The 24,414-nt window shown below is 35.4% G+C and overlaps 1 protein-coding gene across 1 annotated transcript in view; it reads left to right on the top strand.

The window, feature by feature from the left end:
• ck (myosin-VIIa ck) overlaps positions 1-20,039 on the top strand; it is a 327,005-nt gene extending 306,966 nt beyond the window's left edge. Inside the window, exons 28-39 of the mRNA XM_071597488.1 lie at positions 2,577-2,703; positions 3,021-3,190; positions 5,218-5,408; positions 6,634-6,782; positions 9,771-10,029; positions 10,183-10,320; positions 10,915-11,097; positions 14,835-15,036; positions 15,498-15,723; positions 15,917-16,014; positions 16,157-16,326; positions 19,057-20,039. Coding sequence (XP_071453589.1) covers positions 2,577-2,703; positions 3,021-3,190; positions 5,218-5,408; positions 6,634-6,782; positions 9,771-10,029; positions 10,183-10,320; positions 10,915-11,097; positions 14,835-15,036; positions 15,498-15,723; positions 15,917-16,014; positions 16,157-16,326; positions 19,057-19,263 — 2,120 coding nt within the window. The 3' untranslated portion in view covers positions 19,264-20,039. The remainder of the gene's footprint in view (positions 1-2,576; positions 2,704-3,020; positions 3,191-5,217; positions 5,409-6,633; positions 6,783-9,770; positions 10,030-10,182; positions 10,321-10,914; positions 11,098-14,834; positions 15,037-15,497; positions 15,724-15,916; positions 16,015-16,156; positions 16,327-19,056) is intronic.
• The last annotated feature ends 4,375 nt before the right edge of the window (positions 20,040-24,414 follow it).

Here is a 24,414-nt window from a genome sequence, read left to right as displayed (position 1 = left end):
ATTTGAATTTCTCACCATATCGTTGTTCCACTGGAGGTCGAGATTGGAGTTCTTGGAAGCAATAGGCATCTAGTAAACAGTCATAACCTCAAAATGGCCGAGATGTTACATACAAGTTCGGAGTACAATCAAAGATCCACTAGTATCGAAAGTGTTCATGCTGGATGTTATATTTCAAAATTTTGATTCTTCTGGTACCCCAGATCAACTGTTAACGATATTAAGGCTAAGTATATTGCTTCGGAGAAGTCTGGGGAAGGTTTCGCTAATCTGGCGAGGAAATCTCATTCGAGGAAACACATGCTTGTCCGGATTTAAGTGCTGCACCCTGTAATCATGTAGTTTCACAAGTCTACTATTTACATAATTATTAATACTCACTGTACAATTCATTCTCGTGAAATCATGTTCGGTGATTATAATTATTGATCCAATAAATCTTTATAATTACATAGTTCAGTTCATCAAATAAGTATTTTCTTATTATGTAATTTATTATTCAATGTCAATAATAGTTCCTATCCAATACTTACTTCTTCACCTACTTCTTTCTCCAATGCAGAACCAGATATACTACCTTGATCAAAAAGTTCCCGGAATTTATTCAGAAAATTAAAAATACAAGTTTATTCATCTAAATCTATATTGTCCCCTTCAAAGTAATCCCCATCGACTGCAACACACTTATGCCAGCGCTTGATCCAATCCTCGAAACATTTTTTATATTCGGTTTTCGGTATGTCCATCAGTGCTTCCTGCGATTTTTCCATTACTTCCTCTCGGCTGCTAAAACGCGTTCCCCGTAATGGTTTTTTAACTCGATTGAACAGAAAGAAGTCACAGGGAGCCAAATCAGGTGAATTCGGTGGCTGTTGGATGGTATTTGTTGCATTTTTCGTCAAAAAATTACGAATAATGATAGCACTGTGCGACGGTGCGTTATCATGGTGCAAAATCCACGAGTTTTCTGCCCACATTTCTTTCGGCGAATTGCTTCACGCAAACGTCTCATAACGCCCAAATAATACTCTTTGTTTACTGTCTGGCCTTCTGGCAAAAATTCATGATGCACTACACCGTTGTAATCCATGAAAACCGTCAGCATTGCCTTCTTTTTTGACTGAAAACGACGTGGTTTTTTTGGTCTCGGCTCATTTGGTGAACGCCATTCACTTGCCTGATGTCTGGATTGCGTGTCGTACTCATAAACCCACGTCTCGTCTCCAGTAATGATCCTTTTGATGAATGTGGGATCGGATTCAGCCTCGCAAATCATGTCTTTTGCGACGTCAACACGGTCTCTTTTTTGCATGAAATTGAGGTCTTTTGGCACCAACTTTGCTGCTACACGACGGAAACCCAAATCATTAACCACAATGTCTTGGGCGGATCCATAGGCAATGTTCAAGTCCTCCGCTATTTCTCTGATGGTTAATTTGCGGTTATTGACCAACATTTCTTTTACTTTATCAATTTTTTCACCGACTTTCGATGTCGATGGTCTGCCACTGCGTTCATCATCTTCGATTGACTCACGACCACTTCTGAACCGCTCGTGCCACTGGTAAACGACCGTTTTTTTTAGAGAATCGTTGCCGAAACACTTTTCCAACATTTCCAACGTCCGTGCGCCACTAAATCCGTTTTTTACGCAAAATTTAATACAAGTTCGTTGTTGCAAATTTAAATCCATTTCTGCAATTGTAAAAAATCGCCAACACACACAGAGATAGATGTACTCTTGGCTACGTAACTTTTGCAAATGTCAAGTTATGACACTAAGATTTAAAGGGAATATCAACAACAGATGTACCAATTTAACAAAAACAACAGAACTCAAATCGGAACGATGGGAGCGCCACACGGTGGTTATTCCGGGAACTTTTTGATCAAGGTAGTATGTTAGGGAATAAATGAAAGACCTGTCGGTCTGAACCATTCAAAATATCATTACAGGGCTACAAATTGAGTAAAACATTTGTGTTATATTTTTCATCATATAATAAAGAGGCTGAATTGATCAAATGCATTCAAAAATATTTGTGGGCATTTGAAACCTTAGTTCTGCCAAGTTTCATGACATGCCCCCAAAAGGTGGATAAATTGGCTAAATAGCCTGCATATCAAATACAATAATACAATAGCTTTACATATGTCAACAGAGACTGTGTATGCAGCAATGTAGATACCTATACACAACTGGTTAACCACCCACTCAGCGTGGGTCACTGTAGCCATCAGCATAAGCACTTCATCCTGGCTGAATATAATTTTAAAAATCAATTAAATTGTGTTAATCACAGTTCATTTTAAATTAAAACTCCCAGAAAGTCATTCATTCTCATCACGATCTGCCTTCTCAGCTGAAACGTGGCTGAAAGAATCCCATCTGACCTTTCTCCTGTAATTTTGTTTCCTTAAAGAACTCATAACTCAAGGAGCATGTACAATGTATAGGAATTTCTATGCCAAAAACAAAATAAACCAAAATGGTAGTCAAAGATAAGGCTTAATTGAAAAGGAATCTCCTGAACCTATAACCTGGAGTTATAATCCGTGCTTTCGTTGAAATTTAGGTCCTAATTTACCCAAAAATGATGTGATTATGGCTGTAAACTGGACCGGTGTGTATGCTGTGGATGACCAGGAACAAGTTTTACTTGAGCTCTCCTTCCCAGAAATTACATCTGTGTCCAGTCATAAGTGAGTTATCACTAATATTATTACGTAGATATTATCTCTCATCATTCTTGTGCATATCTACTTTCACTCTAAAAATAGCCCAGCAAACTTCAGAAAATTAACTTTTTTATTACATTTCCAAATGGACTAATACTTATATTGAAGATTCATTTGTGCACCAGAACCCGTTTTATATCTTATGAATGCATTTCATTCTGAAATATAATTTGTTTCAATGTCTTTAGGACATTAAATCTGTATATTTCTTCAAAATTTATGTTTCCATGTGACAATCTAAATCTTTTAAGAGTGTAATGAACGTATTTTTTTCTCTGTAGGACAAATAAAGTGTTTGGCCAAACATTTACCCTGTCCACTGTCCGGGGAGAAGAATTTACTTTCCAGAGTACAAACGCAGAAGATATTAGAGACCTTGTGGTTTATTTCTTGGAAGGACTGAAAAAGCGATCCAAGTTTGTCATAGCTCTACAGGATTACAAGGCACCAGGTATGACTCAAGTCCAATGTATTTTTATCTACTGATTGAATTGTCCTTTTATACATATTTGCTCATCCTTTCTGTGTTTTATTTTTACACACATCTACATAACGTCATTAGGGCATGTGCCAGAGGACACCAGTCATGTATACACAACTTTTATATACATTTAACTAAGTAGCTATTATATATTACATTAGTTCATACATGTATTTGAATATGTATTAGCTCATCCACAAAAATTCTCATCTACATACATGCCTATGCAATAAATCATTGAATGTTAGATTTAAGTAAATATATATTCAATTTACATTTTGTTATGATTTCATTTCTTGCAAGGGAAGAACAAGTACTTGAATCTATCTGAGAAAATTTCTATTTTTCTCTTGTTTCATCCCAGTAGTCAAATCTGCCAATATAATTTTGGGGCCATAATAATTCTCTCTGTGTTACAAGAGTACTCATTTCTCCTGTACCTTTGTAAAAGTCTAGCCTACTCTCATGAATGAGTATCTATTCAACATAGCAATACCTCCCATAGTAAATACATCGTGAAAGACAAAAATTATCAACTTAGTCAATGTTCACATTCGGAATTCATAGATAGGTGTCCATTTAATGGAATTTCACTTCAAAAATGATGATAGCATACACTATTTTTCATATTTACAGTTCTCTTTCACCAATGACTGACTTTCCAGCAAAATATTTGAGATATAAAGCTGCCATTTATTACTCTGCCTAGGTTTCATAATCAACATTAATTAATGAAAAACCTGTTTGACCTGCATTGCATTTAGTCCAATCCAATGACGCATACCATTTTGGTGTGATCATTCTTTTATGATTGATGAAGTTCAGTTAGAAATGAGTGCAGAGATGGTTCATTGCCATCACAGTGCATGATAGCAATGGCTGGATACGTCACTAAAGTATAAATATCATGACAGCTTCATGTTTACCAATGTTAGATTTGGCATTATAAGATGGAAAAAAATAATTGAACATGAATTTGTTAAAAGTATGTGTGAGGAAAATAGGATATATTGAAAATATGTACAAGGGCAAAATTCTTCTGCCACATACTCTCAAGTGAAAGAGTAGAACATGAATAAATATACATGTATGAAATAAATGACTCTACTAATTACTTTAAATCAATTGGAGTCCTAAAAGTCATAATAACTCGTTGAGAGAGATATGTACTTCTGATTCCACTTGATTTTTTATTTGATTTTTTACCAAGTGCTGTCCATTCATGATGTCATCTCATGTGAAAAATATGCTTATTAGCAATAATTTCAATGTTTATCATATGTTGATGACCTCATTTCCATTTCATTCTGAATTAATCACATATCTGATTTACTGTATTTGCTGTTGCTGTAGGGTGACAAGATGATTTGAGTGAAATATTTTGCCCTGGAAATGTCAAGTGATCATTTTGGAATAGTCTCAAAAACATTTCAATGTACATAGTGATTTTTTTATATTAATCTGCAGTCGTACCAGAAGCAGCCATAAAAATCCATGACCTAAATTGCCTACACAACCTGTGTTGCCAGTTTTAAAGGTTTTTAGGGGGATAGCACAGCAAATTGGTGCAGTTAAAGCTTTGTTTGGGAATCCATTGCTGATTTGCAATAACACAACAACTAAATTTAATTCAGTACTCCTTTCTCTTCAGAAAAAAAACTGTGAGGTATGCATGCATCGTGAATGTTCGGTTCGATATGAGTTAAGTGGGAAGGAGTGGAAATGGATTTAACCAACAGAGAATTGATGTATGGAATGAATAGAGGTTAAAAAAAAGCTCTTTAGAGATTTAATAAGGAGAGAATTTCCTCAAAAGCCCAAGAGTCCTTCTTGTATTTGATTCTGACATATTTCTAGTTTTCTATATATAGGTGACCAGAAAGGCCAAAAGGTGGAAAAGCATGTGAAAAAATTAGAATTTTATTCACCACTAAAACATAATATTAAAAACTCATTTTTGTACCGATAAAGTGAAATAGCTGATCTTAAAATTTCAGGAGAGGGGTCATCATTCCTTAGTTTTCTCAAGGGTGAGCTGATTGTCCTTGAGGATGAAAGTGTTGGTGAAACAGTCATGAGTTCAGGATGGTGTGTAGGGAGGTGCGACAGGACTGGACAGAGGGGAGATTTCCCAGCTGAAGCTGTTTATGTCCTTCCATCACTCACAAAACCACCTATGGACATTTTGGTAAGAAACTAAGAGTTAAATTATGATTTATGTGCAACTATGTATTTCACATTGATGCAAAAATGATAATTTTCAAAAAAAATTGCTGGATAAATCTAATTTGATACTTAAATTAAACATATAAGACCCAAGGTTTGTTTAAAATACAAGGTGTGGTGAAATTTTCATTCATCTGTCTCTCTATGATAATTAAGCAGATGACTGTTTACTACCAAGTCTCTGTGTCATTTCCTGGTTATCTTATACAAGGGCATTCAATGCACTAAGTCCAGGTTTTAGACATTCTTTCTAACTGAAGGTTAACTTCAACCACCGGTAAAGGTCAAAACCCTGTTTAAATTCAAAACCAACCAAAGAACAGTTCAATTACTGACAGATGATATTAGGTGCTATGATTGCAATAGTCACATTCACTAATGAGCAATCTTATTTGCTTATAAAATCAGATTTGTCGGTAATCTCAATGTAAAGTTAACATTCACATTACCTAATAATTGGATTTAATGAGGCATTATAAAGGTTGGCGTAAATGGATTGATGAAGTGAAGTGTATATATCAATTTCCATTCAAGCCTACTTTGTAGAATAATTCCAGATTTTGATGGAATGAGGTACTCTTTGAGTTTTTATTTTTTCATGCATTGCTTGGAGAGAAATTCATTGAAAACATTGAGGTAAAAGAAATGAATTACTTGAAATGCAAAAAAAAATCATGTATAATAGATGGACATTATGCATTTTTGGTAATACATTCCAGCCAAATAGGATAATGGCTGCTTGATGACCAACTATAATTTATGGTTAGTCACCCTAAAATTGAAATAAGTGTAGAACATCAGAATATTAAAGCAATCACTTGCCATCAGGTTGAAACCCTTGGTTCATCTAACAGGCCGCAACTGAATTAGTAATGTGCTTGATTGCCCAGGAGAGTCTATATGAATTCCAGAAATGTGTGGTCAAACAACAGGGAACCTCATTGAACCATTTAGTTACATTTGTGTTGGTATTTACTGAGAAACTCACGGAAAAGCCCTGCAGGCTGAACGAAATATTAGTTTTCATTATGTTGGTGAGCTAATAAAAAAGTTAAATGAACCCAGTCCATGGAAAAGCTTGCCTAGTTTTAAGATATTACAGTTATTAAATAATAAATGTTGCCTCATTTTGGGGATTGCTGTGAAAAATATTGCAATAACTCTTAATTCTTTAAATGTATTTTCAGGGTCTCTTTGGTGCTGATACGAATGGAGAGGTGGGAAGTGGTGGCCGACGGCTGCAGGCACTGCATGCCATCGCACCTCAGCAAACAAATGGCATTGAGGGAGGAGAAAGGCCCCACACTTTGGCCGAGTATGCCCTTGATCATTTCAGGTAATCATTGTTTGTTCTTTAAAAAGCAATTAGGTAATTGAGTGACATTTAGACATCCAACATTCTCTTCATGACAAGAGCCTGTCATGATTTCCGGATAGAAAATGATTGATTCTAAAAAAAATATTCATTCCAAACACAATATGAAATTCAGCACTGCATTTGTACTTTGTAAATCTGAAATCTTTTACCCTGAGAAACTTACTGAAAAATTCAGTCATTATGTAAAGAGAGCCTGGATAAAGAAAGAGTGAAGTATTTCTCCCCAGGGCTGAATTGAACAAGATTATAATGATAATAATCTTTATTTAATCAGAATTGCTGATGACCAAATTTTAGTTTGTCAGTCAGCCAAGGGATTGCAAGCATTGCTGAGTGAATTGGAAATTCAGTGCGATAGATATGGGATGAGAGTATATGTCAATGACACAAAGGTTATGCAGTTTTCCAGAAAGAGAGAGGCTAATTTAAATATCAATATAGGAGTCAATAAAGTAGAGCAGGTGGAAGTTTACCTATATTGGAAGTGTTCTTGACTAAAATAGTCAAAATAGTATGGACATAAGACGAGGAATTGCATTAGGCAAAGAATCTTTCTCAACAAGGAGGGAATTGATGACAGGGATGTTGAGTGAGGATGTTAAGAAAAGGCTCATTAAAACTTTGATATGAAGCGTAGCTATGTACAGGATGGAAGCATGGTCATTGAAGTAGGATGATAGGTCTACATTGGAGACTTCTGAAATGTGGTTTTGGAGGATGGATGGAGAAGTGGAAAACGAAGGAGGAAGTGCTAGGTATGGTGGGGGAAGAGAGGGGAATTCTGGGAGAAACCCTAAGGAGAGGGGAACAATGGATGATAAGCATATCGATATGCAATGGGATATTGAAGGCTGTGATAGAGGGGAGAATGTTAGGTAAACAAGGAACGGGCAGGAATGAGATAGGAATGTTGGACGGAATGAAGAAAGTATGCAGAGATGAAGAGAGGCTAGTTGTAGAGTAGGATGTTGGGTTGTTTTTTTATTAGGAGAGACCAGATATTTATTAGATACTTGTGTCCATCCAAAAACCTACCTTAACCAGTAGATTACTTATCATAATCATCAATGTAATGAGATTGTCCATTAATATAACTTCTGTGAAATAAATCAAAAAGACTCCAAAATGGAAAAAGACATCCAAAATAATAGCTACACATAATGGTACATTCACATAGATATTATAATGTAATGTCCTGAAGGTTCATTTCATGTTATTCATCAATGGGATAAATAATATAATCACACAGTCATTTCTCATGAATCTTATTTTGAGCCTAAAATGGCTTTCTGAGCAATCATTAGGTGGAAATTAATAGAATAAAGTTGCCAGACTGATTGAAGGTCTTTGTAAACCTCAAGCTGTTAATTTCATTATTATTCTTGAGTCTAGTGTTGGGATTTGAGAGTAAGATCCAAACTTGTGCAGTGTTCAAAGAACTATGGGAGAGGGGAGATGCCGCTACAATATATTACTTTATAATGGAGTCATCTGCTAATGGGCATAAAATGCAAAAATTTCAAAGTGTAAAAATCATTCTCCTTGACCTAGATCTTGTTCTTTTAAAGCCCCTAAAATTTCCGAGTGTTAGAGGATGGTAGCTTAACTGCCTAAAGCACTTGGCCGTACATCAAGGGATTGGGGGTTCAAATCCCCGTCGAGGCAAAATGATTTTTACCTTTTTAAGTTGTTACATTTTACACAGCATTGTCCACCTCAATGCAATTGCAGTACATTCTCGATTATTTGTGCTAATGGATTCATGATGAAGTATGGATTATTGAAAAACAAAGATAATCAAAATACGTAGAAAATATGGCTGTGATATAAACAGATCCAAATTGTAAGAATCAAAATAGTTAAAAAAAGAAGTAACTTAGTTTAGGAATGAATTGAACTCTGCTTTCATTCCTTATTTATTATTCGTGTTTTTTAGCAATGGACATTGCAATAATTTTCCACTATTTATATAAGGGTTAAATTATAGTTTTACAAGAACCCAAAGAAATACCAACAAATAAATAGCAGAACCTATGGTCAGAAAGCTAAACCAATCACATAGCCAGGGAAAAACAAATGATTGGCATATGACTAATATTGACAAAGGATCGCTGATGTATGGATTCATATTCATCATCTGATACTGATTAAAATAATGCATTTGTAGATAATTAGTGACTTATTTGTTACATAATAAAACGTTATATTTGCCTGCCTGAACTGAGGGAAATATGGAATTCTCATGACTAATGAAATGAGAAAGAAAAAATAATGGTAATGTATGGATAGTACAAAAATTTTGAAGTTAAAACATTAAATACTACCGACAACTTTTGATTTTGTTGATCAAAATTTAAAACTTTTGAGGAGACTGAGGTATTTCAAATATGCGTGTTTTTAAAAAGTATTTAAAAGTTTCAAAGCATCCCATTCACTTCCTAATTGTGATATTTTACTAAAATTTTGTGGTGCTGGTTAGGTAGAATTACACAAGGTATTCTCAAAACGGATGATCTGCTCTCGGATAATTGAGAATTTACTGTTCATAAATTAAAATCAGATAGTTTTTTCCAATAATATTTTGGTCAAGAGGAAATAATTTTCGATATTTGCCTGTCAACGGCTTTATTCAAAATCGTTAGGGTTTGGAATTGTAAAACAGTCTTTGTTCAGTATAAATGATGTAAGCATTGGCCCAATTCAAGAGGCAAACATGAGGACATAGCAATAAAAAATGGCTTGTTCCAGTTTTGCTCCCTTCTCAGTCTCTCTAATCATTTAAACTACTTGATATACTTGATTTTTGTATACTCAATTGGAGATTAATTAAAAAATTTTTCCCATTCCCCTAAGATTCTTTGCCCTGAGTATTATTTTTTTAATCTTTTGCTTTTTTTCGCATTTTATTTTGACCATCTAATCCAACTTAATAAATGTTTACGGCAGGCCTCCACCTAAGCGAACTGTCTCAAGGACACTGACGTTGACATCAGCAAGGCGAGGTGGAGCAGATGAACTCTGGAGACATTCCCGGGAACCTCTCAAACAGCCCTTGCTTCGCAAGTTGGTGGGGAGGGATGAATTGGCAGAGGAGGCTTGCTACTCATCCTCAACTATCCTCAAGTACATGGGCGATTTGCCTTCCAGACGTCCCAGGCCATCAAATGAACTCACTGACCAAATATTTGAAGGCCCCCTCAAGCATGTAAGAACTGCAGAATTTGCCCACGCGTTGTCCCGCAAGCCTTTTAGAAGAATGCCATTTCTCTTTGTCACAGCAATGCCCCACTTTCAGCTTTTCTCTGATACCTTTCATATTTTCATGTAGCTCAGTATGTTTTCTTGATTACCATTTCAGGAAATATTAAGAGATGAAATTTATTGCCAAATTATGAAGCAACTTACTGACAACCCGAATAGGCTCAGCGAGGAAAGAGGTTGGGAACTGATGTGGCTATCTACTGGTTTGTTTGCCTGCAGTCATGCCCTTCTTAAGGTCAGTACAAAATGCTTTGCTCTTGAATGGTTCTTTTTTGATTGAAGAAAGTAATGCAGTAAAAGCTAATTAAATCACCATCTGATAAACTAGTGTAAACTTTTTGTGAAATGAATCAATTAAGTTCTAAAAGCAATTGTCCATTCATACTAATGTATGAAGCAGACTAAAGTGTCACTATATCAGGATCAATTATTGCAGATCTTGTGAAAGTTTCAATGAAACATTCTGAAGTACACTTTATCAACTGGGATTATTAAAAATGTGCTTCCCTTGCTATGTTTTGCATGATTTTTCCTTAAAGTTGGCACTTTCAACAAAGGCTCTCATGGGCTACTCTCCACTTGTGCTAAAAAATAATTCATTTGATTATGGAGATGTATTCCAGGTGTTAAGATGAACTGATAATTAAATGACTTAATCTTTTCTGATAATGTTAATTCAATAATACGTTTGTTAACCTTGGTCGATTTTGCTGGTATTGCTTTTATTATATTGCTCTGAAATGGGTTACCTATATACGTTATTATATAAGATATCAAGCATATGTTTAATGTATTAAAATGATTTCTTTTTGTATTCTCCCTCCTTTAGGAGCTCACATTGTTCCTTAGGACACGTCGTCATCCTGTGGCAGTAGATTCCTTACAGCGTCTTCACAGGACACTACGTCATGGACAGCGCAAATTCCCTCCTCATCAGGTAGAAGTAGAAGCCATCCAGCACAAGACAACACAAATATTCCACAAGGTCTACTTCCCTGATGACACTGATGAGGTTAGTGTTGAATTTGGTGAGGTGTAAGATGCTTTGACCATTGATCAAAAAACTCATATCTTATAGTCTTATTTTAACAAGGATAAACTTTAATTATCCCTTGCCACCTGATATGGAGAATTTTTTGTGTGTTCTGTGGGAAAATTGATCCAGAAAGTAGTGATATCTGATGTTTTCATGAGTGATTCAGTTTTGAGTGTGTAGTTGTAAATTTTTATGCATTTTTATTCATTAAAAGATTATGTATGTCCTCAATATTTTGGACTGTCACTTACAATTATTATGTTTCAAATTTTGCATGGAATTCCCTTTATTTGTGCTATATTTTTTCCTTCTCTAGTTCTTCATACTTCTAAATTGCCTTAATGGCATTTAAAAAGTCTACATGTTCTCTTAATTCCTCTAACCTGCTGATCTAATAGTCTCCCATCTATCACAACCTCTGGCATATCACCATCTTTCAATTTTTCCTCCATTCAATTCCTCTGCCTTTTGTGAAATTCTCTCAGCAACTTCCTCTCTCTTCCCACCCTCTTTAAAACTTCAGCAATTTGTCCTCCTCTCTGACCTACTTAGGTTTCTCAATTTTCCTCCATTCATGTATCTCAAAGGCCTCTAATCTATGTTACTCCTCTTGTCTCAAAGACCAGGTTTCATGTCCATTAGATTTTAATGTACATGAATCTGACCTCAAATTCCTTCTTCTTGCAAATTCTTCTTTGGCCAACACAATTCTCTTTCTAAGGTCTCAATTATTGCATCCATTTTCTCCCAAAATACTTCCCAGTATGTGGATTTCTTTACCAACTCTAGTTTATTTCCTCCTGCTTTAGTGCTTGATTTAGCCTTTCATATTTTTTTAGCATGTCATCTCTTTGGTTTTCTTGCAGTTTATTTTTATGTCATATTTTCCACCTCGGTCCTGAAAAAGTAATCGAAAACAACTGTATTCTCTCTTCTGACTATTGCTTGATCGTCTACAAATCTGATGTAATTATCTCATTACCCACTTCACTTTCAAACCCTTTCCATTCTATCCAAAAATTATTCCTCACCATACAAGTTGAAAAGCACCAAATACATGGATTTACCTTAATGCAACAAGATTTCAGGTGACAGTGGATAGAAATATTTTCGATGAAGTTAAAGACTTTTTTTTCATTGTAGATACGAGTTTGTATAATACTACCTTGATCAAAAAGTTCCCGGAATAACCACCGTGTGGCGCTCCCATCGTTCCGATTTGAGTTCTGTTTTTTTTGTTAAATTGGTACATCTGTTGTTGATATTCCCTTTAAATCTTAGTGTCATAACTTGACATTTGCAAAAGTTACGTAGCCAAGAGTACATCTATCTCTGTGTGTGTTGGCGATTTTTTACAATTGCAGAAATGGATTTAAATTTGCAACAACGAACTTGTATTAAATTTTGCGTAAAAAACGGATTTAGTGGCGCACGGACGTTGGAAATGTTGGAAAAGTGTTTCGGCAACGATTCTCTAAAAAAAACGGTCGTTTACCAGTGGCACGAGCGGTTCAGAAGTGGTCGTGAGTCAATCGAAGATGATGAACGCAGTGGCAGACCATCGACATCGAAAGTCGGTGAAAAAATTGATAAAGTAAAAGAAATGTTGGTCAATAACCGCAAATTAACCATCAGAGAAATAGCGGAGGACTTGAACATTGCCTATGGATCCGCCCAAGACATTGTGGTTAATGATTTGGGTTTCCGTCGTGTAGCAGCAAAGTTGGTGCCAAAAGACCTCAATTTCATGCAAAAAAGAGACCGTGTTGACGTCGCAAAAGACATGATTTGCGAGGCTGAATCCGATCCCACATTCATCAAAAGGATCATTACTGGAGACGAGACGTGGGTTTATGAGTACGACACGCAATCCAGACATCAGGCAAGTGAATGGCGTTCACCAAATGAGCCGAGACCAAAAAAACCACGTCGTTTTCAGTCAAAAAAGAAGGCAATGCTGACGGTTTTCATGGATTACAACGGTGTAGTGCATCATGAATTTTTGCCAGAAGGCCAGACAGTAAACAAAGAGTATTATTTGGGCGTTATGAGACGTTTGCGTGAAGCAATTCGCCGAAAGAGACCAGAAATGTGGGCAGAAAACTCGTGGATTTTGCACCATGATAACGCACCGTCGCACAGTGCTATCATTATTCGTAATTTTTTGACGAAAAATGCAACAAATACCATCCAACAGCCACCGAATTCACCTGATTTGGCTCCCTGTGACTTCTTTCTGTTCAATCGAGTTAAAAAACCATTACGGGGAACGCGTTTTAGCAGCCGAGAGGAAGTAATGGAAAAATCGCAGTAAGCACTGATGGACATACCGAAAACCGAATATAAAAAATGTTTCGAGGATTGGATCAAGCGCTGGCATAAGTGTGTTGCAGTCGATGGGGATTACTTTGAAGGGGACAATATAGATTTAGATGAATAAACTTGTATTTTTAATTTTCTGAATAAATTCCGGGAAATTTTTGATCAAGGTAGTATGCTCATGAAACCAATGGTAATTATTCCATAGTTATAAAATACAGTGACCAGTTTTTCCAACACATAAATGGATTCACATGATATAGGTACTTGCTACATTTCATTATGCAAATTAATGGAATGCATCATTTAGAGATATATGTGTCTTTAATATAATATACATTATTGTGATTTTACAAGCCCTTGAGGTCATAGTGATATCCATTCTTGATTTTGGTTAGACTTTCATTGTTTAAGTAGCTGAGATTTTATAGGTTTTGATGACTGATTTATCTGATCTTGCAATTGAGAATCATATTGTTAAGATCATGGCCAAGTTTTCCTTTTCATTATTTCTTTAAAGTATGAATATCAAATCTAAAACTACTGGAATATGCTGAATTAATCAAATGAAAATTTATCAAGAACTGAATGGCAATATTATCTAATCTAAATGAAATTGCTACGCTTTGGAAACCTCTAATCAGAATTTTTATTACCCCTCTTCCTGAAAAAAGTCTAGTTGAAGATGGATTCTTAACGTTTCCCTTTGGCAATGAATGGAAACCACTTCAGAAATTCGATTATGAATCAATATATCTAAAACAGATGTATGCATACAGATATAACCATCATACAGAAAATACCGGTATTGTTTCATTATTAATTGATAAACTTTGGCATCTATTTCAAGTAATTATGATACAGGGACAGTGTTGATATTTTAAGATATAACTTTTATGGTAACTCATGCCATAAATGATAGAAACTTAAGCCCATTCAATGGGTTTCTCCATCTAAGGTTGATTTTGCCTTTACTTGCCTTGATTCATGGCTGACAATTGTGAAGGGGACCTTAGGAATGAGACTCTCCGTATCACTCTTAGACTAATTCCCAAATCTTTATTTTCGTATGTTTTTGCATTGAAAATGGCTGTCAATTAAATCAAATTCTGGTTCAGAAAGTAAATAGTTCTGTGGAATATACATACAGGCGTACGATATGGACTAAGTCTCTGTTATATGAGGTATTCATAATTACAGTGAAATAAATGTAAAAGGTTAAAGTTATATTGGCATATCATCATCTCAGAATACCTTTAAACATTTGGGCATTCAGTTCCTCTGATTTTAACAAGTAAATGTTATCTTATTTATGCCCTCTGAACTTTCTGTCTTAATGATATGTTTTGTTTTGTTTATGGATATGATGATTTTCTGTTTTTTTTTAATTTAAGGCTTTTGAAGTAGACTCCTCTACAAGAGCAAAGGATTTCTGCCACAACATTTCACAGCGACTTAACCTTCGGTCCAGTGAAGGCTTCAGCCTCTTTGTTAAGATTGCTGATAAGGTCATCTCTGTGCCTGAGGGAGACTTCTTCTTTGACTTTGTTCGTCACCTAGCTGATTGGATCAAGAAAGCCAAACCTAACCGAGATGGTGCGTTCACTTGTGTTATTTAGAATGCATTTCTCTGTCCTCTGATTAAAACTATAATTGCTGAAATCAAAAAAATAAGTACTTATCAAGGAAATTGCATCAGGATTATCTATCACATGGCACATGCAAAAGATGCAAACCGTTTTAAAATGGAAATCATAGCATCAAAATAAATACTTAATTTAATACTTCGAAGATATATGTCGCTTATTTTTTGATAGAAAGTTCAAACTTAATTCCTTCATTCATCTTTATTTAATTTCCTTAAACCATCTGCCAAGATGTAGGATGTAGGAAAGGTGATTGCTTTTTTTCATACCTCTCTCCAGAAAAGGTTGGATTCTCACCAATGCATGTATTAGTTCATATTTGTATGGAAAATTTTGTTTATTTGAAATTGTATTTGCCAAGTTACATGCACGAGAATTGGTGCTGACTTTTAACTGTCATTCTCTGCTCAGGTGCTGGTCAGCACTTCACCTATCAAGTTTTCTTCATGAAGAAACTCTGGACAAACACAGTTCCTGGAAAAGATCGAAATGCTGACTTAATTTTCCACTACCACCAAGAACTCCCCAAGCTTCTGCGAGGCTATCACCGATGCTCAAAGGAAGAGGCCTCCAAGTTAGCCGCATTGGCATTCAGGGTTCGGCATGGAGAGAACAAACAGAAACTACAAGCGATTCCGTGAGTGGATCACATAGTTTTTCTTGCATTCTCCAAAGACTAGCATGATTAATGTAATTATTCATATGCGTATTGCCGATTGCTATAGCTTGTGAAACGTGATATTTTCAAAGAGACACTGAACTGTTTTCCTTTCCCTCTCATTGATAAATGATTAAAATGAATAACTAATGATCAATTCATGTTCAAACAGAAACATGCTGCGTGACCTCATACCCGGTGACTTGGTGAAACAAATGAGTAGCAATGACTGGAAGCGGAGCATAGTGGCAGCCTTTAACCAAGATGCCGGTAAGAGAAATTTGACTTTGGTTGGGCAACATGAAGAAAAAAGAAAGAGTCAAAGTTGTTCACATCCATTAGCTTGATAAATTTCAGTATAGGCATGGAAGTCTATTCCAATTAACATTTGCTGTATTTTTTTGTTTTCTAGGCATGAGTCCTGAAGATGCAAAGATAACTTTCTTGAAAATAATTTATCGATGGCCAACATTTGGATCTGCTTTCTTTGAAGTCAAACAAACAACCGAACCCAACTTCCCAGAGTTACTCTTGATTGCCATCAACAAGCATGGTGTTAGTCTTATTCACCCAACCACAAAGGTAAGGATTTGAAAGAAATTGATTAAATTACATGCATACATGTTTCTTCGATAGTAATAATAAGATTTATCTAAGAATCAAAAAGCTGTCAGTTACAGCAACAGATCTGTTCACATTCTCTGCTCAAGTGGTATTTTACTGTTAATGGAATATCATTATTTTTTTCTCCCCTTACCTCACTTCCCACATATGTTTCCCAGGAATATTTTCTCAATCCTCTCCCAACATACCCCATATGCATCTATAACTTTATAAGTTTGAATATGTATTTTACATTTAACACTTCTCACTTCAAACTTACGCTTCAAAAATCATTTCTTGAATAAAAAAATTAGTTTTTACATATCCATTTCCAAAGGTTCTATTCTATTAATTTATAAGGGTCCAAACAAGCCATCAGGCCTGCATTCCTCAATCAAGAGGGGTAACATTAGGGGGGAATGATTACTATGATGTGTCATTTTTTCAACGAGGAATTTTTAAAAAAGAAAACTACCGGCAAAATCAACACATACATGTAAAACTATACCCACAGTGGCATATAAGTACATTAATGCAAAAATCTTTTCATTCTACATGCATGCAAATACATATACTATCATCTAACCTTAGGATGCAGTATGAAATGTATCCAATAATGTGCAAGCTAGAATTTGATAAGTAAAAAGGTGAAATTCCACTACCACATGGATATACAACATACCACGGTCTCCTCCCCAAGGACACTGGTAGGGAATGTGACCCAATGCTGCAGGCAGTGGGAGGGTCTCCTCGCGAAGAGAGACGACGGATGGAAGGGGAAACTTAAAAACAGAAAAGGCAGAGCAAACAATACTGTATAGAGCGCTTCATTATTTAAAGGCATTCTAATGAGGTCATACGGAAAGAAAGGGTTTCGACAATAAAACACACGAGGTTTGCGAAAGTGCATGCAATTGAGTAGATCTAATTACTAGTATTCCCTAGTTGCCCTAGTTGCACTAGTATTCCCTAGTTGCTGTGAGTGGCGATTGAAATTTACTATCTAATGCTGTGTTATACACATTTCTGCAGATTTTCTTTCTTTAGTCTCAGTCATCCTCCATGAACTTCTTAACCTCGTCGGCCGATTCATTTTATTTCCAAATCAGCCACTTTTGTTGCCATTTTAATTATGTCTTGCTCTGCCATATACAGTATGTCCAGTAAACTTTTACGAGAGTATGAATGTAGATACAAAATTATGTATATTTGAAGCCAACTGATGTCCATATTTTTGGCCTTGATTCATGTCTTCCCATTTGCAATTTCCTTGATGCTGTAATGCATTATTCATTGCAACTGCAACATGTTAATTGGTGTATTATGTCTCTCTCAATATGTGTATGTTATTAATTACTCTTTGTCACAGGTACCAATGTAATTGAAAAATAATATATTTTGGGGTTCACTGCTGTCCACATTTATTTTATTTTTATATTCCCTGCAAGCCACCGCCAAGGTGTGTGGCAGGGGGTGAATACACTCCAGAATAATTTTAAACTCCGAACATGACCCTACCATAATCAAACAGTGTTTTTATGATCCCCGTATTGTTCGTGGAAAAAATGGCATCTTAAATCTATCTGTTCTAAACTTATTTTTGACCATCTTTATTGGATTTTGAAACTTATCAGCCTATGGGATAAAGGAAGGCTTCTCCACTTAAAATTGATAACTAAAAGACAAGAGGCAAGGAGCCTTTTTGGTCATCACCCCATTTTACTGTGCTCAATAATACTAACTCCATACTCCATTTTTAATATATTACTGCTCACCATCATGTTCATATAATACATATTTTATGCATACAAATACTACCAGGAAACAAAGTTATTATTTCTGTACTTATATTTTTTCTCTACATTTTTATCCCTGAAGTTTTCAGCTCTTACCTTGTTTTCCAACTCCAGCTCTGGAATATCACTTAGTTTGTGTAGTAACTCTTATGTTAAATCAACCATGAGTAGCCAATGAATGTCAATTTCTTTATACTCAAATGGCACATGAATGCACATAATCAGTTTTTGAGGAGACTTCTTTGAAAATATTTGTAACATATCTCTCTATTCAGTTGAAGTAAAATGCTGTTAGCTGTTCACTGCAGGGTTTTAATGGTGATTTTTAGCTTTTTGTTGGTTTCAAATACATTTAGATAAGTGGTATAGCTCTACTTAATCCCTCAACAGTGTTACTTATTGTTTGATATTGTTACTTTATATTTAAGATATATAATGAATCAACAAAGTGTAGCATTGTTATTTATTGTTGCTTTTGTTTTTCAGATATATGACAAAGTATAATTTTATGACATTGTTGCTTGGTGTTTGAGTTTTGCAACTGATAACAATTTGTAACATCATTACTTTTGCATTTGAGATATATAATGAAATACCACTCTACAATGTTGTTAATTTATATTTGAGATGCATAACAGAGTAACAATTTGTAACATCATTACTTTTGCATTTGAGATATATAATAAAATAACACTCTACAATGTTGTTAATTTATATTTGAGATGCATAACAGAGTAACAATTTATAACATTGTTACTTTGTTTTTGAGTTTGGGTCTATGACATGAATGTCCTTGGTAATATCAACATCAAAATATCCACTAGTGTTGATAATGTGAATTGAGTTCGAACTGTGCCCTAGAGTTCTGATAATTTCTCTTTCCTATATTCCATCTTTCTCTTTGCAAAAACAGGACATCCTCATCACTCATCCATTCACTCGAATATCCAACTGGTCCTCCGGGAACTCCTATTTCCACATGACCATTGGCAACCTTGTACGTGGCTCAAAGCTTCTATGTGAAACACCACTTGGCTACAAGATGGATGACCTGCTAACATCTTACATCGCTTTGATGCTCAGCAACATGAACAAACAGAGGAGCATTAGGGTCAAATGAATGTGAAACCGTGCGGCAGCAAGTTTTGCGAATCGAGCCAACTTTCGAATACGAGGATGGCACTGTTCAATTCCCACAAGTGACTTTGGACCAATGAGTTGACAGGGATAAGCTCTTTTTCAACTGGTTTGTATTTATCAGTGTGTGTAGTCCCAGTTGTGTTTGTCCCCCCTCCCCCCCCTCTTTTTATTTGTTAATCGTGAAGCATTACTTGGGAAAGACTCCCAAGTAACCACTATTATTGCGTATTTGGCTTACGCAATATTGTTTTTAACTGTGGGCCTCACTATTTTTTGTTAATTTTGTTGATACTCTGGTTTTCTCCCCATTCTCCCTCCCCTAATCTCAATGAAGCGTAAGAAAACCCGTAACCGTTTGAGAAATGATCATGATAATTCGTGAGCAAGAGTTTGCATGCTTTTTGGGGCCGTTAAAAAAAAAATAAATAAAAAAACTCATCACACATTTTTAATTGGATGGCTATTGTTTTAAAATAAAATTATTTTCGCATTTTATCCTGAGACAAAGATAGCCATTTACTCAGATTTCAAAGAATCTCTCTAAAAAAAAATGATGGTATGTTGGTAAAAAAAATGATCTTGGCTCAATCACATTGGTACTCTTTTAATCTCCGGAAGGGGTTCCGAAAATCCTTTTTTTTTGATAGATCTGAAATCCAAATTAATACTCCACCATAAGTCATCTACCTTAATATAATTATTCTTTTTCATTGTAAGATATGGTATGTAATGTATTTAATAAAACTGATAATTTTATGTCTTTTTTTTCAATGCTTTGGAATTATACCTTAAGCATAATATGAATAACTGATTGTAGCACTTTTCCACTTGATAAATTTTTTTATTTTACGACCAGGTTTCGATGTATTACATCATCATTGGGTCAGGTTACCTGATGATGATGTAATACATGGAAACCCGGTCGTAAAAAAAAATTTTATCTTGTGGAAAAGTTCTACGATCAGTTATTAATTATGTTCGATCACATCATGCCTGAAGCTACTCAATTCGTTTATACTTTAAGCAATTTTAATAATCAATTTAAAGTAATTTAGGTGAATGGTGATGAGAAAAATTAAGATTTATAAGTGTACTCAAGTGATTGTTAATTTTAAACAGCCTAATTTTATATGAAATTTGATTGCACTCATGTGAAACTGGTCCTAGCTGACTTTTACTATCAGCTTACTTCTAACTAAAAGATTAAGTCATTTGCATAAAGTAATTAATATCCCTAAAGAAAGAATGAAATTTTCCTTGTGGAAGCGAACAATGGCGCTTAAAAGAATTCCAGACGAAACAGACTAATTGTAATTTGTTTCAACCACGATCGTAATGTATTCTGTTTTTGAATTCCTCTGTTAAATTTCATTATTTTCCAACAATTTCAGACAATGCCATTTTTGTCATAGCTTCTGTAACTTTCTTAAGCTCAAAATTTCATTCTATGTCATTCAAATGCTTCAAAAACAATTAGATTCAAGGAATTTTAAGTAGGAGATCACCAGACACATTTTGGTAAGATGCACATGACCTTGATGAAACCTTGACCTTGGGGTGCACTCCCTGCTGTTACAAGTGATAAGAACAGTGTGCTTTTTCTGAGTCCAGCACAAGTGAACCCATTAAATTGAATGTATTAATTATATTCCTTAAACATTAAACCAAATACTAGTTATTCATCATCTATATTGAAAAATCTATTCCAATTGTAATTGTTCTTGGTATAACCGTTCAATATTTTTGTGATGGATGCAAGAATTTTAGCAGTTTTCATTGCATCTCTTGTCCCGACACAGTTAACTTGAATTCAAAAGTCTAGAAAGTAGCCTTAATTCATCCCTAAACCATTTCCAGAAGTAAAATTAAAGTAGATTGATGGATTTCATCTCATTGCTAGCATGCCAACATGAGGATTTTCATGATGCAGCAGAAATTTGTAAGCCACACTTTATGAAATGCTAGAATATCAATAAACAGTTTTGATAGGGATAAGATTTATCATACAAAAACTTGAGACCTTAAAATCATTCATTACTTTGGTCTGTGCCAGGAATTTAATTTGTCAGAATCGAATGCTGTGTTGTTTTTACTCCTAAAGGCGAAGGACTTTCGATAAGAAATTGACACCATTTTGGGATGAGGTATGAAGAAGAAGAGGTAAGGATCCAGTTTCACCATGCAAAGCCTGTGCAGCAGCCTGTACGATGGACCACTTACCCTTCCCCCCCCCCCTCACTATCTCACTATCATTTAATCTGGAGTGGATTTTGACATTTGTAGTGTTTGTGATTTACAGAGCAGTTAAAACTTACCTAAACCCTGAGGGAAATATGGCTTCAGTAATGATTCTTTCTCATTCCCAAATCGACCACCATATCATATAGCATTTTATTTCTTCATCTCACTAGGAAAAGAATCTCAAACTTCAGAATGCTGCAATGCATAGACCTTATAGATGATGATGACAATCTACATGAGGATGGACACAAAATGAGAAGCTTTTGAAATGTAGGCATGGAAAAACTACCTACATCTGTTGGGAAGAGTTTTTAAAATTTTATTTACATAGATAGTACTCTGCAAGCTACTGCGAAGGTGTGTGGCAGGGGGTGATTACACATCAAACTACTTTTGACCCAAAATACTTTTATCGCCTACTGAGGTCGGACAACATTATTCTATTTTTTTATCATTCCTGGGAAAAATAGTATTTTAGATCCATCTGTTCTATTGAAATCTCTTTAATTTTATTGATATGATCTCTCCTACCGTAATAGAATGGGGATAATAACCCATTTTCAACATCATTGCCGTAGAGACATACTTCCATAATTATTCAAGAAAGTTAATCTGTAATATAACCTTTGCTGCGTGAGTGAGCTAAGGGAGGCAGGCAATAAATGGGGAATGATTAATATTTGTATTCTACCATTTATGGTGGGTTTGGGATGAACATATACTATAATACAATGATACGTCCCTTTGTCACTCCAAATACAACCAACCATACATTAAGCATTACAATTAACTCATCTTCAATTCTGCATACTTCCTATCTCCCTTCAACCCATCCAATATGCCTATCCTATTCATACCCCTTCTGTATTTGCCTGTAATATTCTCCCCTCTATCGCAGTCCTCAATATCCCATCATTAATCAATGTTCAGAATCCATCTTTCCTGCATCCTTTGGATTTCTCCAAAAATCCCCTCTCCTCCTCACCATACCTAGCACTTCTTCGTTTGTCTTCCTTTCAGTCCTTTTAATCTTTTCCATTCTTCTCCACACTCACGTTTTAAAACTCTCCAATCTTTGCCTTACATCTTGCTTCAATGATCATGTTTCCATGTCATACAAAACCAAAATCAGTATTATCATTAGTTTTTCTTATCATCCTCAGACAGAATTCTTTCATCAATGCCCTCCTCGTCAGGGTTAGGTTGTAGAAGATTCCATAATCTCAATCTTGCCCCGAAATAAAGATGACTATCTATCTTTCTCCACCTTGTGAAAGCTTCTTTGCCTAATGTAATACTTTGCCTTATGTCTATCCTATCCTGTCTATACTTTCACCATTTTGGTCCAGAAAACCTCCTAGATGGGTAAACTGTCCCACATGCTCTCATATATGACCTCCTTATTTAATATATCTTTCTTCTTTCTCAAACATTGTATAACCTTTGTTTTTTTAACATTGATTCTCATTAAGTGGGGTAATATTTTTGACCTTAGTAAAATCAAACATAAATATTTCATAGACACCTTATTACTAATTTTAAACACGGATTCTCCTTCAAATGTATAATTATTTACGGCGTGTTGCATCTTGGCTCTGTCTAAAACAGTGTGATAAGTTTGAAATATCAAAAAAAATTTCAACCTTCCTTGCAGGAAAAAGTTTATTTAATTATTTTTCTTCTAGTGCGAAAATTTTTCTCTTACTCTATATTAGGTTTTCTAGGCTTGGAACTGTAAATGTTGGACGAAGTTTTAAAAAATAGTTGGAGGAGATAGAAATTTGTTTGGTGAAATCCAAAGAAGGCAGGAAAATTTGATCGTTGAACATTATATTGGCAGATAGCAGAACATTGTAGAGGTTGATTGAGGTGCTACTTTGTTAACCGAGGTATACATAGAGGAAGGAAGAGGAATTTTTGCTTGTATCAAGGTAAGTAAACAGGAAAAACGACTGAATGAGGAAACATTGCAGAAAAGACCACACAATACAGAGTAAATAACATCTGTAAGAGACCATCCAAGAGCCTACCTTTGATGGAAAGATTATCCATACTATACCGGCATTATGAACGTGGTGAATTTTTGCATCGACCTAGACGTTATATAGCGATTTAGCGACAATTCTGATGAAGGTAGAAAATTGCTGGAAATTTTTTAATTCAATATATATCTTCATGTTAAAAAAAAATCAGGACGCTCTAATTAGATGCCGAAATTCTTCACGACGTCGCATTCCCTGATCGTTTATTAGAAACGGAGTTAATTGAATTTGGCCCACGACTTCGTAAGGGTCGGTACAGATCGTACGCACGTTAGCGAATAGAGAGGGTGCGGCGCTTAAATCCGGACAAGCACGCGTTTCCTCGAATGTGAGATCCTCGTCGGGTTCGCGAAACCTCCACCGTACTTCTGCGAAGCATTAAATTAGCAACAATATCGTAAAAAGTTTATCTGGGGTACCAGAAGATTCGAACTATTTCGAAATATAACGCCCAGCGTGAGCCCTTCCGAAAATAATGGCTCTTCGAGTGTAATCCGCGCTTGCACGTAATATCTCGGCCATTTTGAAGTTATGACTGTTTACTAGATGCCTATAGCTTTCAAGAACGTCAATCGTGACCTCCGGTGGAACTGCGATATGGCGGGAAATTCAAATTGAAATTTGTGCATTTTTATTGTGCATTGAATTATTTTATTTGTGCATTAAATTCCTACGAAATGCACAGCGTCGCTTTTAGCGATTATTGTCGTGTACTTATTGGAAAAATGTGTTGGTTTTACTGAAATATCTAGTGTCTGTACCGGCCGAGACGGAGTCGTGGGCCAAGTTCAGCAAACAGCCCCTATCTCTCTCTCCGATCCAAGTCTGCCTTTCCCGCTAAACTGCCC

Source organism: Hetaerina americana, unplaced genomic scaffold, assembly GCF_022747635.1.
Source record: "Hetaerina americana unplaced genomic scaffold, ioHetAmer1.1.p SCAF_9, whole genome shotgun sequence".
In the NCBI taxonomy this organism is placed as follows: Eukaryota; Metazoa; Arthropoda; class Insecta; order Odonata; family Calopterygidae; genus Hetaerina; species Hetaerina americana.
Note: the sequence above shows the minus strand (reverse complement) of the source record. Positions and strands in the feature narration are given on the sequence as shown.